Raw genomic sequence first — 17,950 nt, 5'->3', positions numbered from 1 at the left:
TACCCTCATGTCCTGAATCAGATTTTCATTATTCCAACTGAAACACTTTTTCTGTGGCTCAGTAGTTGGCAGTAGCCTGTTATGTATCTCAGGTTCATAGATGATATCCTAGAAAGAGCCCTCAGACATCTTCTAGTTGAACCCCTGCACTTAATTTTTCATATAAGGAAACTGAGTCCCAAAGAGGTTAAGTGACTTGTCCAAAGCAACATAAGTTGTAAGCTTTAGCCACTAAAAGTTATCATTTGTATTAGGGCCCCAATAAGGCCCCGTTGAACAGAAAATACACAGAAACCAGGACCTCGAGGACAGCTATCTGACATTTATGGAAGCAGAAAATAGTCTAGGTGAAGCTCTTTCTCTCGGGGGATAGTATCAGCTGTTAATTCTTCTGCCCCTATCCAAGTGGCCTATTCTGAGCAGAGTAACATGATGCAAGAGCACAGACAAGATACTGAACCAAAAGTTCCTATCTGGATTTACAGCATCTCTTGTCTCCACTAAAAACAGTTTTGGAATTACTTCAGCCAACACCAATGCTTTCCTGCCTTCTGGAGACTTATTTGCAGCCAGCCCTAGTTGGTGACAGGAACCAGACTATGGTCTAAGAGTGCTTGGTCCTAGAACCCTAAGTTTCTGTTCTGTGTGTCATTCCTTTTCTTTGAAAACTACAGAATTGAGGGGGCAAGATTGTCTAAGTTATTAATTACAACTAGCACTGAGACTTTTGTAAGGAACAAAGTGTGGAGTCTTGTTATTAAAGGTAGCTGGATTTCTGTTATTAACCCTTTGGGCTTATTATTCCATGTGACAAAACATTCTAGGTGATTGAGTTTTAAATGACTGCTTGGGACACACGTGGCAAACAGGATATCTCCTCTGCCCCCATCGCTACTCAGGAAAATAGAACCAGCTGAGATGGGGAGGTTGTTTTCTGTATGGAAAGCAATAAGAATCTCTTTCTGCAGAGGTCTGGATTCACCATCTCCGGTTTTCTTACCCCCCTGTACTTGGCAGGAGGGAGTCTTTCACCTCAGCTAGAGTTGGAAAAGAAGGTTGGGGGCATGGGGGTTGGGGGCAGGTAGCGATGATAAAATAGGTGGCCCCTGTTTGTTCAGGGGTCAGTTTTCGTTATTCTACAACTTAGTGACTCAGGCCAACCGCAGGGAGTGGGGGGGGGGGGGGTCAGGACTGATGGGTTGGGAGGGCTCCAGGCATGGGGCAAGGCTGCCTCCTCGGCTTGGGCTTTGCACAGGTGGGCGGGCACAGCTGGTGGTGGGCGTCTACGGGGACTGAAGGACAAAGCTTCAGGCCAAGGAGTGAGATCTGGGGCTGAGCCGTGGCCGGGGCCGAGGGAGGCACGTGGAGGGCGCCGCTTGCAATGCTCTGAAGCTGGCAGGCAGGGGCACGCTGCCATTCCCACCCCCGGGGGAGTCAGTTGGTGGCGGGTGCAGAGCTTGGGCAGTTGCTCGCTCGCTCGCCTGCAGCGGCACTTCACAATGCGCGCACCCGCCAAGCCCTCGGGAGGAAGGCCTGGGATGAAGCTGGTGTGGCGCAGCACAGCGCAGCCCGGCCTGGCTCGGCGAGTGACATGGGGAGCTCTCTCGCCCGGGGCCTCGGCCAGGGGGCGTGTCCAGCCCGGCCCGCGGTGCCCCTTGCCTCCGGTAGGGGGCGCTGTGCGGCGGGGCTCGGGCCGCAGCAGCGCCTGCGAGGCCTCTAGGAGCCGCCAGGGGGCGCTGCACCCCGGCCTCGGCTTCTGTGCTGGCTGCAGCCTGGGCCCGGGCGGCGGCGGCGGCGGCGGCGGAGGAGGAGGAGGAGGAGGCGGCGGCGGCGGAGGCGGCGGCGGCGGCGGGGCCTGGAGCCGGATCTAAGATGGCAGCGGCGGCGGCGGCGGCGGCGGCGGTGGTGGCTGGGGGCTCGGGGCCGGCGGGTGGCGTGGCGGCCGCGGGGCCCGGCGTGGCCGTGTCCGTGTTCCCCGGCGCTCGGCTTCTCACCATCGGGGACGCGAACGGCGAGATCCAGAGACACGCGGAGCAGCAGGCGCTGCGCCTCGAGGTCCGCACCGGGCAGGACGCCGCCTGCATCGCCCTCTACAGCCGTGAGTGCGGCCGGCCAGGGGCCGGGGAGGGGGCCCGGCCGGGCGGGGCAGCGGGAGGGAGGCCTGAGGGGACGCGGCAGACCCGGGCGGTGTGTGTTGGGGAGGGGGGCGGGCTGCGGAGGGGGGAGGGGAGGCCTGAGGGGCCCGGGAGGGGGCTAGAAGGACACCCCATTGTGGAGCCGGTTCGTTCCCCCCCCACCCCGGCGGGGGCGGCCTGGAGGCCTCCACAGAGGGGGAGCCCAGCTCCCCTCCCGGCCTCGTGGTGGGAAGTTGGGCCCCATTGTAGCTGCCGGCCCCTGCTCCTGGTCCTGCCCTCTGGGGGGCCCCGGCCCCGGGCCGTCCCTCCTCCGCCTGATCGTCTTTCAGTCCCAATGCCTCCTGAGCCTTCCCTTTTCCAGCCAAGCATGCCCCGGTCCTTGGGCAGAGCCTCCTGACGTGGACTCAAGGCCCTTCAGCCCCCCTGTGCCTGGCACAGAGCAGGCACTAAATAAATGCTGTTGACGGCCTCACTGGCCGCCCTTCTCTGGAAACACTCCGGGTTATTGGTGGCTTTTTCTGAACTGAACCCGGCAGAACTGAGCCCAGTCCTCCAGATGTGCCCTGACCACATCTGACCTTAGAAGTCTGTCTTAACTCAACCCCCAAAGTGCTTTAGCTTTTTTGACTGCTGTATCATACTGTTGATTCACATGGAGCTTGAAGGCCACTGAAACCTCTAGATCTTTTTAAAAACTGTCTAAACATGCCTCCCTCATCTTCTACTTGAGAAGTCAAGTTTCTGAACCCAACTGTCCACTTTCCCGTGCTAAATTTCATAATATTAGGCTGTGCTCAGTGTTCTAGCCTGTCAAGATCTCTTTGTGTCTTGACTGCCATCCAGCTAACAACTCTTCCTCCCAGAGTTGTATCATCTGCAGATATGGTGACAAGAGAGAATGAAGGCCAGGTAGTTTGGGGGTAATGGTACAACAGCAGAGAGCACATGAAGGACAGTAGGGGGAGAGTATGAGAAGAGAGTTGGGGGAGTTGGTAGAGTGGGAGAGGAGAAGACTAGGCTTTGGGAAGTGAATGGGATGCAAGAGAGTGAGGAAAGACAGGAGCAGGTTGGGGAGCAGGAGAGTAGTGGAAGAGAAGAGGGAAGTGAAGGTGAGATTTGAGAGCAAGAGGAAGAAAGAAGCTCAGTGGAATGAGAGGCTAATCAAAAGGAAGAGGCCATGGGAAATGTGGGAGAGTGTTGTTGGATTCAGGAAGAGTAATGAAGGAGGTATAGAGAAGTTTAAGAAAATAAGGAGCAGAAGATTGAGAGTAAGAGCTTCCAGGGGGCCCAGGGATTGTTGGAGAGGGTAGAGTTTAAGCGCCCAGTGGATGGTGTGAAGGAAGGATTTGGGAATGAGAAGAAAGGGGTTCTGGAGGGCAGCAGATCAAATCAGATCTTTGAAGAGGAAAGATTGGGGTTTATTGGGAATAGGGTGAATCAGGGAATCAAGTAAAGGCCTGGTTTAAGGCAAGATTGAGCTTTATGGTTAGGTGTTAGGATGGGGGTGGTAAGTGAGGTTTCTGGAAAAATGATTTCATGAGATGCAGTGTAAGCATCTGGGCTGTTAAGAATTGTGATCAAGAGGCAAGTATTATGGAAGAAATGAATTTTTAGAACAGAAGAATGAAGAACTTTGGTCGGGCTACAGTGAAGACTGCTGTTTTAGAACTTAGTAGATATATTCATTTAGAGAGGCTGGGCTGTTGTTTAGAAAGGAGACCTTGTGAAAAGAAAAGGCATTGGGGGAAGCTAAGGTGGGTGGGGGGAAATATAGTGATGAGATCATTGTGAAAACCTTGGAAGATTTTTTAAAAATAAAAACTCCATAATGTATGCTTTTGGGGAGGGGTAGCTTGGAAAAGTGGTCTTTCCATTTTGAGGATGTAGTTGGTTTAATTGCATTTCCACTTATTTGTATTTGTACAAAGAGTATTAAGGGTCCCCAGGAAAATTAATTTCAGAATCCTTCGGTTTAATGAAAATCTCACATGTTATTTTCAAAGCTTCCAGGTCTTTTATTTAGATGCTTCACTTTTTATTCTGATCTGCCTTCTGTGGATACTCTTTACCTCTCTCAAGTTTTTGTTGTATTTCTCTTTCATTCCACATTGTCCTTTTTTCACCACTTATATTGTAACCGCCTTGGAAAATAGTTTGAAGCCTGCTCCCTGCTTGTAGGCTGCGGAACTTAAACATTTCACTTTGTCATAGCTAGATTTGTAGAAGTTAAAATTCAAGAGCTACTTTTCTCTTCCAGATTTCCTTCCTTCTACTAAAAGTGTCCACTTAACTGTCTCTAGTGTATAATTTAAAATTCAGTTAAGGCTGGGGGCAGAGGGAGAATGTCTGAAGAAAGGGAAGACTTTTAACCAAGGCATTGTAGAGTGGGGATTTGAGGTAGTGAGCTCAGAAGCTTGTAAGAAGGACCCCTTAAGCTCTGTGAACTGTGTTACTCAATTAGTAAGCCCTTTTTGGGACCTTATCTTGGACTTTTCTTATAGCTTCCAGAGAGCTGAACCCATACATAGTAAGCATCAGTAAATATTCATTCAAGAGTCTGTTCCGTGCAAAGGGTATGCTAGGTGAAAGAGCAGGCTGAGGTCAGGGAACAGTCAGTTGTCCATCCAATTTTCCATAAGCTAGGAGTGTATGAAGGGGAAAAAATCCTTGAATTCCAGGTGTAGGAGTCCAAGGCCACAAACTTGCCTAAGCAGAATCCCTTCCCTCTGTTCCTGCTGCCCACTCTTTCATTTCCTTTCACCTTATCTCTTCCCCTCTCAAGTATCTCACCATCCTGCTTCCCCTCTCTTCTGCTGTAAGTGATTTTCCCTTCATCTTAGACATCTTTCTGGTTTAAAAAAAAGTCAAGCATTCTTGACTATCCTTTCCAGTACTGGATGCACCTTCTTTCATGCTCCCCATTCCAGTGGGCCTGGAGCAGGAATAGGCATACTCTGCAGTATTTCTTCACTTCTTTTATCTGGCTGTCATTATCCATATTTGGTTGCTGTTATCTACTCCCCTGCCCCACCCTGCTTATCATCCCACAGTCTCTTTTCTTCCTGTGGACTTAAATACTTATTGATCCCCCTTCAAACATCCCAGCCTCCTAGTTAGGCAACTTCCTCCATGGTGGGGGGGGGGGACGGGACAGACCTGTAGCCTCAAGGCCACATGTGGCCCTCTAGGTCCTCTAGTGCTGTCCTTTGAATCCAAACTTCTTTAATAAAAGGATTTGTTCTCTAAAACTCAGTCAAAAGCCCTCACCCCAGGACTTAGAAGGCCACATGTAGCCTCGAGGCCACAGGTTCCCCACCCTTGAATGATCTTAGCTCTTAAGACTATAAGGATGGTCTTGGCCTTGATTTCACTCTCACCCTAAGTGCTCTATTCCACCCTCATTGCTACTCTTCTCCACTCCTTCCTCTTCTAGTCAGTCACCCCTGTTTTGGCCTTACTTTCTTCCCTTTGAAAATTTGACCAGTTAACCATTTTGAGAAGTTAATTAGTTCAGCTGTGCACTGTCTTCTGCTTTTGAGTCCCATACACTCTTGGCCTGCTTCCACTCATACTTTGAAAAACTCTGGTTTACTTTACCTTCTTTACTTCTAAGGCACTATTGAATGCCCCAGAGGAATTCATATCATTGTGCCAATTGGGCCCAGGCTAATGGCATGATAATCCTTTTGTTCTTTTCTAGTTGACTTTCTAGCACTCTTCCCATAGCAGTTGTTCCAGACCTTCTCTTCTTTCTGTACCACTCCTTCACCCTTCCTTTCAACAGAGTACCTACTTCATCCAGAAAAGGTAGTTGTAGTAAGTAATCTTCTCCTCTGTTCCACATCTCCAAAGTCCTTCATGTCATCCCCCATTCTCTCTTCCTTTGCTCCAGAAACTAGTAAAGAGGTGTCCCTATTCACCAAGGCAGGTCCTCAATATATGCCCTTATCTCTTCTCCTCATGTCTTCTAGGAGCTTGCCCATCTGATCATGCCCTTTTCTAATATTCAGTCTCTCCCTGTCTACTGGCTCCTTCCTGGCTGCCTACAAACATGCTCCTAGGCTCCTCCATCCTTATAAACTCTTCACTTGACCCAAGTAATTCCTCAAGCTGGAATCCTGTATCCTCACTTTCATAGTTAATTTCCTAGAAAAAGCTCTTATTATCTCCACTTTGTCTCCTCCTCTCACTTTTCAGCTCTTTGCAGTATGGTTTCAGACCCTACTACTCAACCAAAAGTATATTCTCCAAACAATCTTAATTGCTAATTCTAATGGGCTTTTCTCTGTCCTCGTCCTTCTTGACTTCTCTGCAGTATTTGGCACTCTTTACCACCCTCTTTTTAGGTTTTCATAACACTCTTCTCTCCTAGTTCTCCTACCTGTCTGACTTCCTTGTTAGTGTTCTTTGCAGTATCGTCCTCCTTGACCCATCTCCCCCTCACCCTACTCTCTGGATTGTAAGTGTGCTCCAAAGCACTGTCCTAGGCCTTTTTCTCTTTCCTCTCTGTATGCTCTTTCTTGATGATCTCATAAGATCAGTTATCTCTCTGCAGAAATCTATATATCCAGCCCTAATCTCTCACCTAAGCCCAGTCTCATATGACCAGAACTGCCTGTTAGGTATCTTTACTGGATATCCCCTAGGCATCTCAAACTCGACATGTCCACAATGGAACTCATCATTTTCCTTCTTAAACTTACTTCTCCTTGAAACTTCTCTATCTCTGTTAAGAGCACCATCATCCTTCCAGGAACTTAGGTTTGTATCTCAGAGTTACCCTTGACTCTTCTTTTTCCCTAACCCTTCCCTCCCGGGGGCCCCCCCCCCCCCCCCCCGTGTCAAATTGGTGGCCAAGTGTGAGGCAGACCACAGATGGGTTGACTCTTTTTCCTTGTAGAAATTGAGGAATATTACTTTGAAACTCTTTAATGCAAAGTTCCAGAGTTCTGTAGAGACCTGAAGCTCTATAATGTAATTTCTACCTAGGCCATGTCCAGAGGGAGTAGAAATTTCTTATCTGAGGTCCTGACAGGGAGAAGGCATGGTCATATTTATGCTACTTCTTGGTGTTGCTTCATGACCTTTTTTAGAATAGTCCTCCCTTTAAGTGTTTTGACTTCAGAACCTCCTGACCTCATTAAATTTTGGGTAAAAAGTGTTGGCAGAGTAGGATTTTCAAGAGCCACGTTTTCTCTGATCCTGAGTAAGCATCTCGAGGGTTCTTAGAGAGGTGAACAGAATGTGGATAGCTTGATGATTGCTCTTCCTTGGGTGTGATCACATTGACCACGTGCTTTGGCCAAATGACCTTGGTTACAATCCCAGATCTTATGCCCCTGGGTGATGTTGATCAAGTTGCCTAGCTTGCCTCCTCACTTGTCCAGTGAGGGCATTGGGGTAGGTTGTCTCTATCTAAGGACCCTTGTCTCTCTAAATCCTATGGACTTCTTGGATTCAAGCCTGTAGTGGATACTGAGGGACAGAGGAACATTTGCCGGGATCACTAAATGAACCTCTCCATTTATCTGGGTAACTGGAGGGACTCGTTTTATGAAGGACTTACTCTGTGCCAGATTCTGTGGGGATCCAGCCTCTGGTCTCAAGGAACTCAAATTCTCCTGCACAGAGAAGTCAATACAAAATCATTGGAGAAGGGAGAGAATGCTAATGACTAGCAGAATCATCTTAGAGAGGCCCAAAATGATTGCTGTCTGATGGAAGCAATTAATGTTAGCCAGCACCTCGATGTTTGACACTCTTTAGTTTCTCTAAGCCATCTGTGTGGGTAAAGGCCAATGCCCAGGTGGCAGAGGGGAAAAAGGGACAGGGAGAAAAAGCCTGCTTATGGCAGGGTAGTTGTAAGGGTTTATACTGTGATTGTGAAATCCTCAAGTCCAGACTTTTCTGATAGAGGATTCCTGACTGAGCAGACAGTATCTTGGCCATCAAACATAAGGAGGAACAGAGGAGTCCTAAGACTGTCATCACTGCATGCATTAACAGGACTTGGGGACAAAACAAGGAAAGGGATTACACCATAACTTCCTGGAGGAAACATTTATAATGTCCTCAGGGTGTTGCACATATCTGGCTTTTTCTCTTTCGCTAGGACCTTGTCTTTCTGTTCTCAAACCAACATGAAACTTGGATTACTTTCTTGGATTGGGCAGATGAAGGAAAGACTCCTGTTGTCATTTATTCTGGACAGGGGGCTGGTGAGGGACTCAAGGCTTTGCTTTGGTTGTTCAGCCTCGGTGAACAAGGTGCCAGACCTAATGATGACCATTTGAAGGGCTTATTGCTTGTCCCTTGGACATTAGTGCCAACTTAAGCCATTTTTCCTGAAAAGATATAGAGGCCTGTTGGATCAGTTTTCCCTTACTGGTTTTCCAGACCTTAAGAAGGAAACGTGACATTTGATCTGGAGATGCACAAAGGATTTACACTGGCCTGCCTTGCCACTCATCCTGGAAAATGGGGCAGTTACAGAAAAATCAGGCAAGACCTTGCAGGAAGCAAAGGGAAAACTTCCTCATATGTGCAGTTTTGTTTCCTTTCTACTGTTATAGTATGGGGCTTTTTCAAGTGCCTCACAATTTTCCCATTCTCTGTAAACTCCACTCTACTTCCACCCACCCCCAGCCTATTTAGTACTAGCTGGTCATTAGTGATTCCCTGGTGGATGTCTCTGTGTTTGAAGACCTCATACTGTGCCTTTGTTTTATAGCAGCTCCTCAACTCTGGAAACTTCACTCCTTCTGGAGATGACTGGATTGTTTTTTTTTTTTCTTTTCTTTCCTTCCCCTATGGCTAATAGAGATGAATTTAGGGAGGTTCTTAGAAACATTCTCTAAGAAATAACCTTCAGTTGGCCTAGACATTCATAGGGCATGTCAGAGTCTGGAACTACCAGGAAATAGCTTTTATTTTAAAACCTAGCTTGTTAGGTTCTTGTAGACAGACTTGCATCATTACTTGAATCCAGATCCTTTTATGGTCTCCTTTTTATGACATGGTATGCATCCTGGGCCATCTCCAATTGTCCTGGTGAATATCAGGGCACTGGACCCAGATGGCAGTGGAGGAGCAAGTGAGGCTGGCGACCTTGCACAGCCCTCCCTCACTCAAATCAAAGTCAACTGCAAGTCTTGTCACCATTTCTTTGATGTCCTCTTCAAGAACAAAGGACAGACATGACAACAACAATGATACTACATGACATAGTACCATATCAGGGACTTGGGGTTAAAGGGAAGAGATATAGATGATGTAATTATTGCTTCCATTCTTTTGGTGAGAGAAGACATCTATGTAGTGTGGATGTCACACAGAAGGTGAAACCAGGAGTAATAAGTGGAAGTTCAGAGAGACAAATTTAGGCTTCATGTCCAGAGAAACTTCCAGACAGTAATTCTGCACACGTAGCCTGGCCTCCCTTGAGAGGTGGTGATTTCCTGCTCTTTGGAAGTGTTCATTCAAACAGAGATTGGACAACACCTTGTCAGAGTGGTTATAGTAGGAGTTCTTTTCCTGGGTGGTTTGGACTAGCTAGTCTGTGCTGGAGGCAGAGTTTGGTCAGATCTCTCTCACTCTTAGCCCATCCCTCTTCTACCTGACTTCAAGGAAAGTGAAGACTGGGAAAAGGGAATTGGATTTGGTGATGAGGGGGTCATTAGTGACCTCAAGAACTGTTTCAGTAGAGTGGATAGAGACCACATTACAAGGAATTAGGGAAAGAATAGATAAGGAAATAGAGATGTCATTTGTAGGCTTTTCATTTGCAGCTACAAAAGTTTGTTGAAAACAGGTAACTAGAGAAGGACAGCAGTATCAAAGGAATGTAGTTTTTTTTTTCCAGTCTAGATAAGGGAGACCTATTCATGTTTTAAGGAGCCAGCGGAAAAGGTTGAGGATGTTGGAGAGAGGAAAGAGAAGAGACAGACCTCACTGCCTTTGAGACAGGAGATGGTAGGATAGGTGTGGAAAGGAGGCCAGATGGGGGAATCTCGGATAAAAAGGTCTTGATGCCAGTAAAGACAGGTCTTCAGAGAAGAGCACAAGCTGATGTTTAGAGGCTTCAGGAGAGTAGGGAAAGTTTAGAATAGTTGGAGGAGGGATAGGGTGGAATAAAGGATGGAAAGGATTTCTGAGGGTCTTGCAGAAGTTATTCTCCTTCACTGTGCTGGTTGCATCTGAATTTCAAAATGTTTGATAATGAGTGGCTGTTCCTCTTTCCATGATCTTTATGACATTTGCAGCTTGCTATTCCCAAGGATGGGAGTAGGTGGGGAGGTTGTCTTTTGAAGTTACTCTGTTGCTTTGCGAACACAAACATGCCCTGTGGTTTGCACAACCTGGTTAACTGAAGATATCTTTAGGTGTAACAGTTTCCCTGAGCTCTGGAAGAAGTTCAGTCACTTGCTCCAAGTGATTGGGCTGGGCTGGCCAGTAGCATTGTTTTGCTCAGGATAGAGGTTTCTTTGTACTATTCTCCACATTTGGTGTCAGAACATAGTGTTCTGTGGTCTCTTGGTGATCCAGGAGGTTAAGTTTGTGGTGTACCATCAGTGGCCCAGGTAGTGAAAACAGTGTTACTTTTTTTAAAAAGTAATTTAACCTACTAGTGGGGATGCAGGCATCTTCTAGTCACAAAAGTTTCAAGATTGAAGGGACGTGAGCAATTAAGACCAAGGCAAATTGCCTTTAATCCAAACATAGACAAACCCTTGCTTGTAAAGCAATGGGCTGCTTCTGTCCTGTGCTTCCTAATAATGAAGGGAAAACTGGTAATACAGTAAAGACTAATGAGAAGGGGAGTGAGCGGCACATAGCACCTAAGTCCTAGATCTTGCAAGCTTGAAAGTTGTAAAGGGCCTTAGAGATTCATCTAACCTTATCAAGGTTCTTCAGCCTTGTCATTTTACAGAGGAAGAAATGGAGGCCCAGAGAGATTGAATGACTTGCTCACTTGCTCAGAGTCACACAAATTAATAATGGCAGAGCTGGAACAAAAATGCAGTTTTCAAGACTCCCATGAAAGTTACTAGACTATGTCAGACAGCCAGTGTTTGAAGAAATGATTGCTTTTCTGTGAGGAGTGCCATTCCAGCATTTTTCTCCCCAGGGAAAACCACACTTGGCCTTCCACAGATTTGCTTCCGTTGTTTATTGCCCTGGTAGTCTGGCCATAATAATCCGTATTCCTTGACATATGGATAGATATTTTGCCCTGAAAAGAGAATTCTGGGATCAGGGTATTGTTGGTTCTAGTCTTCATCTCCTTGTGGGAATATCTTTGCCAAGGCCCATAGAGGTTTCTGGGAACCCTGAAATGTCAGTATGAGGCGGCGGGGGCAGGGGGGTCCACCTGGAAAGAATTCAAGCATTCAAACCATCCTTCAGTCAGAGTGGAGAGGTTTTCTGTAAAGCCAGTAGTGCTGGCTAGATTCCTAATGAATCTGCAACTTAATGGGGGTAAGACTGATACTGATGTGTTTTTAGGGGTGTTCTAGACCCCAAAATACCTACACTCCAGGTCCTGCTTGGATGAATTCGACTCAAGCCTTCTCACAGCCAAAGAAAAACAAAGTTTATTAGAGGTTTGCGGTGTTGGATAGTCTTAAGAAATCTCACCATTTGTGACTCTCGTTTTCACAAGCAGGACAGAGTCTAAGGAGGAGCTTGATGGGACTGGGGTGAGGTCAGACTCCAGGAACCCAGAGGATAGGATTAAGGGTGGAAAGTAACTGAAGGCTACCTGGAGATAACAAGACCACGGAAGGCTAGGCTAGTTTAAGGGTAACCGATTTGGGCATAGATAATTTGATAAGATCTAGGGTGGAAACTAGCCAGACAATGCAGGGCTAGGCTAGGTTTTGGGTAACCTAGGGATTTGGGCCTAGCTGTAATGAAGGGCTTATGGCCTCAGGCAAAAGCCTCATCTAGTGGGAAGATGGAAGGAGAATTCAAGGGGGCTCCCAGATCCTGTACCCCATCAATACTACATACATAAAAGGAAGGGGGGAGATCTGGATGGGATTAAGGAGTGTTAAATAGCCTGGGGGTGGGCCGGGTGCAGTGGTGAATGGAGTAAAGTGAGATGCCAATGATCTGGGCTGCTGAAATGTGTGGGAAAATTCAGGGACTGGGTTGCTTTCAGAGATACGATCTTTTCCTTTCAGGGGTCCAGGCCCCATCACCCCATCGTTAGTTTGTTAAGACTGTCCAGAGAAATGTGTGAATCAAGAGTCTTGACAACACAGGCCCCCTCCCAGATGTTGTGATAGTGGACCTGATAACTCCCGTTGGGCTGAGGCTCTGATGTTGCTCACATAGAATTTGAAGCCTGGGTGCTACTGATGGCTTTGTTGCACTTTAATAGGCAGGCAGTTAAGTGAGCTGGCCACCTTGGAAAGGATGGTCCTCTTTATCTTTCCATCTTTTCTGACACCTACTGAATTGGTGGAGGTTTTAGTGATCCCTCATCAAGGCTACTTTTTACCTCTGAAAATCTGTTTACTTCTGATTAACTTTATAGATTGGCAGATTTGTGTTGAATGAGTGTACTGTATAGGCATTGAAATTCAGTTGTCTAAAAAACTGATAATAACTATTCCTGAGCTTTACACAAAGCCCATTTTTGTGCTTAAGTGTTGTATGGGTGTGTTTGGTTGAAAGGCACAGTTGGAGTTACTTTGAAGGACAGTTGTAGATGCCCAAGTGAAGCTGTTTGGAAGGTTGGGTGACACTTTTTGTGGATGACTTCTGTGGAAACTAAGGGCAGGCACCTTTCCCTCTTTGGTCTGTCTCATTGCTACTTAAGCCAGAGGATGAGCAGGCCTTCTTGCCTTCCTATCTTTCTGGATAAAAGGCACAGATTTTAATCCAAATCAAGGCATTCTTGTAAATGTGCACAGAACAGTTCAAGATGGGATCACCTGAGGTTCAGGAAAGACCTGAGTTTCATGCATTATTCACTGTCTTTCAAAAGAATTTCATCTCTCATAGCATCTGATGAGATGTACCCAGGCTGGACTTGTTTTTCTTTATGAAGATTGTTGGCTGATTTTTGTTCTACCTAGCATTCATTTCAGTTGGATTTGTTGCATATGTAGTATATGTATTCCTTTTTATGTATAGAAGCCCACCTACAATATATTCACTTACATAATGTTTTGGATAGTAGCTGTCAAAGAAACATAACAGATCAGTGTTGTGATGGGAGGAAAAATGATGCTCTTGTGAGTTTTACAATGGAATTGTTAGGATTTTTTAGGGCAGACTGGTCATCTTGTTTAAGGCCGGGAGTGGAAATTCCAAAGAACTCCTTTCCTTTTCCCCACAAAAGAGAAGGAAGCAAGGTTATAATAGAAAGATTGGAAACAGACATCCTAAGTTTCAGATTCCACTTTTCACGTTTTCTGTGTGACCCTCATTCCTATTTCTTGATCTCTCTGGGTCTCCTCTGAAAAGTAGAGGCGCTAGTTGTTCCCTATCTCTCTGGATATTTGGAGGCTTTACAAATACTTAATACAGTTCTTTTTTTAATTTGTAGGAGTTGAATAATTTGCCCCATACACCATAGGCATGTCTAATGGAATATAGGAGGTCTGTCTCCTGTTACCCCCAAAAAGAGGTATACTCATAAGCCTTACATATCCTGGATTAAGGACTTTCTTAGCTTATTACTAACAATGATATGCACATGAGAAATGACATAAGAGCCTTCATCAAGGACATGTGTGACAAGGAAGGAAAATCAGTGATGATGTTAGGGAACCATAGGCTTTTAGGGGTGCTCGGGACCCCAAAATACCTGCACATCGGGTCCTGCTCCAATAAAGAAAAACAAAATTTATTAAGATTTTTCATAGTGGGTAGACCCTTAGAGAGCCTGAGCGCCTTCATGGAGGCAAGATGAGACGATTGTGGGAGGGTTCTAGGGGTGACTAGAAGAAGGGAGGAGTCTAAGGAGGATCTTGATGGGACTGGAGAGACTAGAGGTCAGACTCCTAGAACCTAGAGGATGGGATTTTGAGGGGATCAAGAGTGGGAAGCAGCTGGAGGCAATCCTGAGGTAACAGACAAAGCTAATTTCGGGGTAACCAGATTTGGGCCTTGTCTTGTGACAATGGAAGGCTTATGGCCTCAGGCGAAGGCCTGATCTAGTGGGAAGATTCAAGGAGAGTTGGGGGCGGGGCTCCCAGATTCTATAACCATCAGGAGGACATGGAGGAGATAGAGAGCTGGACCTCAGTAAGGCAGGAAGAAAAACCTTGGTGCAAGTCCCACCTCTGATAGACCCATTCTGGCTGTGTGACCCTGGGCAAGTGACCCAGGCAAATCTCTCTCACTGTAAGTTGCAGAACACTGTTCTGCACTGTGAGTTCCTGGTCTGTGTGGGATGGATGGAGTTTTTTCACCCAAAATTCCCTACACAGTTGTCAAAGAAAAACCATAAATATTGATAATTTGTTCTTCAATTTAGGCTCAAGTCTGCCAGAAGCAATTTTATTGAATTTAACATTAACCTACATCCAAACCATTTGTAACTTCGAGAGAGATATGCAAACTGGCATAGTTCCCCCTGCCCTTTGACATAACTGTTTGCCCGAAGAAGATTTCAGGTAACATTTAGAAGAATCATGAGCAAGGAAATGACCATAGAATATGTAAAATACAATCCTGCATTAATATTTCGGAAGTTGAACAACCATATTGCCATCCCAGTCCTTTCCTCCTAGACCATTCCCTTCAAGGAATCAATCAATGGGTTCTGGGAGTCCCTCCCAGAAATCAGTATCTAGAATCTAAATTGAATAGAAGGGTATGAGAATGCCCCACCTGGAGTACAAAAGGCACTTTTCATGTGATAGACCCATGGCTAAAATTTTCAAGGAGTAGAGTGGGGATTGCCTTTTAATCCATTCAGCTCAGCTTTTTTCTGCTCAACCTATCACCTGCCTTTCCAAAGGGTTTTTTCCCCAAGAGCCTAGAAAGGGCTTTAGAGAAAAATATTTCTTTTTTTTTAAATTAATTTATTTGTTTTTAGTTTTCAACATTCACTTTCATAAGATTTTGAGTTCAAATTTTCTCTCCCTCCTTCCCCACCCCAAGGTGGTGTGCAGTCTGATACAGGCTCTGCATATACATTCATATTTAACATTTTCACATTAGTAATGTTATAAAGAGGAACTAGAACCAGCGGGAGGAACTATGACAAAGAAGAAACAAGAAAAAGAGAGTGCAAATATTATGTTTCGATCTGCATTCAGACTCCATAGTTCTTGAGAAAAATATTTCTAAATATTTCAAGTGGAATTAAAAAGGAAACTTTTTTAAAAAATATGCTTTCACAAATGAAACACAGATCCATTAAAAAAAACCAGCCCAGCAACAGAAAGGTGGTAAACTAGCCATATAACAAGATCCTATGCAGGATCTATCTGCAAACTATGAAAAGCACCAGAGAAAGACCTCAAAAATGGTCGGTAGGCAGAGGGTCTAACATGCCTGTCTACCCACCTACTCTGGCAGACTTATGGGACCACTTGGACCAGAGTACATAGGAGGAGAGCCTTGAAGGTCTTGGAGCCCACACCAGGGAGATTTGGGCACTTTTAGTCATTATGCTGTTTTTCTGTGCATGTTTTTACAAGCATTTCCAGGTTTAAATTGGAATTCCCTTTGTCTTAAGGTTCCTGTTTTGTGGAAACCCTTTTTGAAGGGTTGTGCCCTTACTTATTCCATTATGATGTTAAATAGAACTTCTTTGTTATCTAGTGGACCACATCTGGAGTCACTTTTTTCCTGGTGGACCTTGGGGCCCTACTACCCAATTCATAGTGATTTCAGGGAGAGGGGATCAGGTTCAGGTTCCTCCTGCTGCTGGTTTTAGGCATCAGAAAGTGCTTTAATAAACCTTGTGTTGGGTTTTGGTTCCTGAAGATGTCCAGTAGAAGCATTTGACAGGTTGTGTTGATCCTTGATCCTAGATCTGCTTGGGGGAAGGGTGGAGCCCAGGCCCTGATGTGAAAACAAGCTTTTCCTCTGGTCTAATAGTGAAAAATTCTCTTTAATGAATAGAAGACTCAACTTAGAAAAGTCTGCTATCTGCTTGGCCAGGCTGCCTGTGCCTTTTTTGTGCCTGGACTATTGTGTCCCCTCCAAACCTGACAGTTGCACACCATTGCCCATGGGATGAAGTCCTTACTTCTTAACTTGGCCCTCCATAGACTTGCCCTGCTAACCTTTCAAACTTTATTTCCTACTGCTCTCCTGCTGTAACACTGTGACCCAGACCGACAGCACTCTTAGTGGCCTTGTTCACGTACTGCCCCCATGTACTTGCTAATGCCAATCTTTCAAATAAGGTATTTTAAAGCCCTTAGCACTGGGCCTGGAATATAGTAGGCACTATGTAAATGCTTACTCTCTTCCCTTTCCTCCTTTCTTCCTGGAATACCCTTGTCTCTACATGCTTCCTTCCTATGCAGCCTTCAGGGCCCAGCTCAAGTCCCAAATCCCCTGTGAAGCTTCCCCCTGATTATCCACTTGCCTCCTCAGAATTCCTATAATACACTGCCTTTTTAATCTTGATTTGTATGTGGGAGTCCTTTTTCCCCAGCTGAATTTTAAGTATTCTTGAAGGAAAGGGGCTGAAATACTACTTTATATCCATCATTCATAGGTTTCAAGGAATTTAGAGCTGGAAGGGACCTTAGGGATCATCCCATTTCTCTCACTAAATGAGGTGTCTACTATGTATCACCCTCTCCTGCTAGCATGGAGTTGCACACATCTCTCTGTGCTGACCAGGGGTTTCTGTGTCTGTCACCTCTTCTTGTCTTATCTTTTGATTAGAGCCAGTATTCCCATTTTCTGGCCTTTAGAATCCCTTGGGTAGGCTAAGGTAGAGTCTTAGACTAGGTTGGGCTTCTAATTACTTACCCCTTGGGTAAGTAAGCAAGACCTTGAAAATGATGGGTGTCTGGCTGGTGTTAGTAGCAAGGTATCTGGTGTGGCTAGCACAAAATGAGTACTCTTTAAAATAAAAGGTTGGTGTTTGGATTGGTCTTAGGGGAGAAATATAAATAAATAATGTTCTGCTATGCAGAGAAAGATGGGATCCAGTTCCCTAGAGATTATAAACATTGTAAATCTATTTCACAATGTGGCAGTTGGCCCAAGATGGATTTTCTTCCTTCTTTTCTGGGCAGGAGGGCCCTTAGGAGTATATACCTTCCACAGTCCTTGGAGCTCTGCCTCCTCCAGAAGAATTTAGCCCTTTTTTTCCTGTTTGGTCACCACTGTGCTGAAGTTTCAAGCCATTCACCTTCTTCTGAAAACTGATTTTTGCATCAGTAGTTGCCCCATGGTTTGAGGAGTTAGTCCTCAATTTTTTAGGCTCAGACTAATCTCAAGAAAAAGAAATATATATTTACCAAGCTTTGCAGAAAGATTCTCCTTTGTGTCAGACTAGGTATCCTAATTTTGGGGTTTGTAAAATATGATTACTCTAATAATCTTTCAAGTCTCTATGGTGCTAACTGAACAGCAGTGATCCAGAATCCTCCACACAAAGGGAAAAAGGCTAGAAGTCTGGACTCCTAGGTTGGCTGCTAGCCAGCCTTGATAGAAGGTGGGGCTCCTATTGCCCTGGGAGCTGCCTGTGATGAGGCAGTTGTGCCAAGGGTGGGGAGCAACAGGGCTTGCCTCTTGGGGGAAAAAAGCTCTCTCTTAGTTTTCTCTCAGCCAACTTCATGCTTGGATACTATCTCCATGTCTTTTCCCACCGAATAGACAGAGGCACA

At 45.7% G+C, this 17,950-nt stretch overlaps 1 protein-coding gene across 1 annotated transcript in view; it reads left to right on the top strand.

Moving 5' to 3' along the window:
- Positions 1 to 1,855: 1,855 nt before the first annotated feature.
- CARM1 (coactivator associated arginine methyltransferase 1) overlaps positions 1,856 to 17,950 on the top strand; it is a 53,827-nt gene continuing 37,732 nt past the window's right edge. The window contains exon 1 of the mRNA XM_036755793.1: positions 1,856 to 2,098. Coding sequence (XP_036611688.1) covers positions 1,873 to 2,098 — 226 coding nt within the window. The 5' untranslated portion in view covers positions 1,856 to 1,872. The remainder of the gene's footprint in view (positions 2,099 to 17,950) is intronic.

This window comes from Trichosurus vulpecula, chromosome 1 (genome assembly GCF_011100635.1).
Source record: "Trichosurus vulpecula isolate mTriVul1 chromosome 1, mTriVul1.pri, whole genome shotgun sequence".
NCBI lineage: Eukaryota > Metazoa > Chordata > Mammalia > Diprotodontia > Phalangeridae > Trichosurus > Trichosurus vulpecula.
The sequence above is the reverse complement of the archived record's forward strand: the minus strand, read 5'-3'. Positions and strand labels throughout refer to the sequence as shown.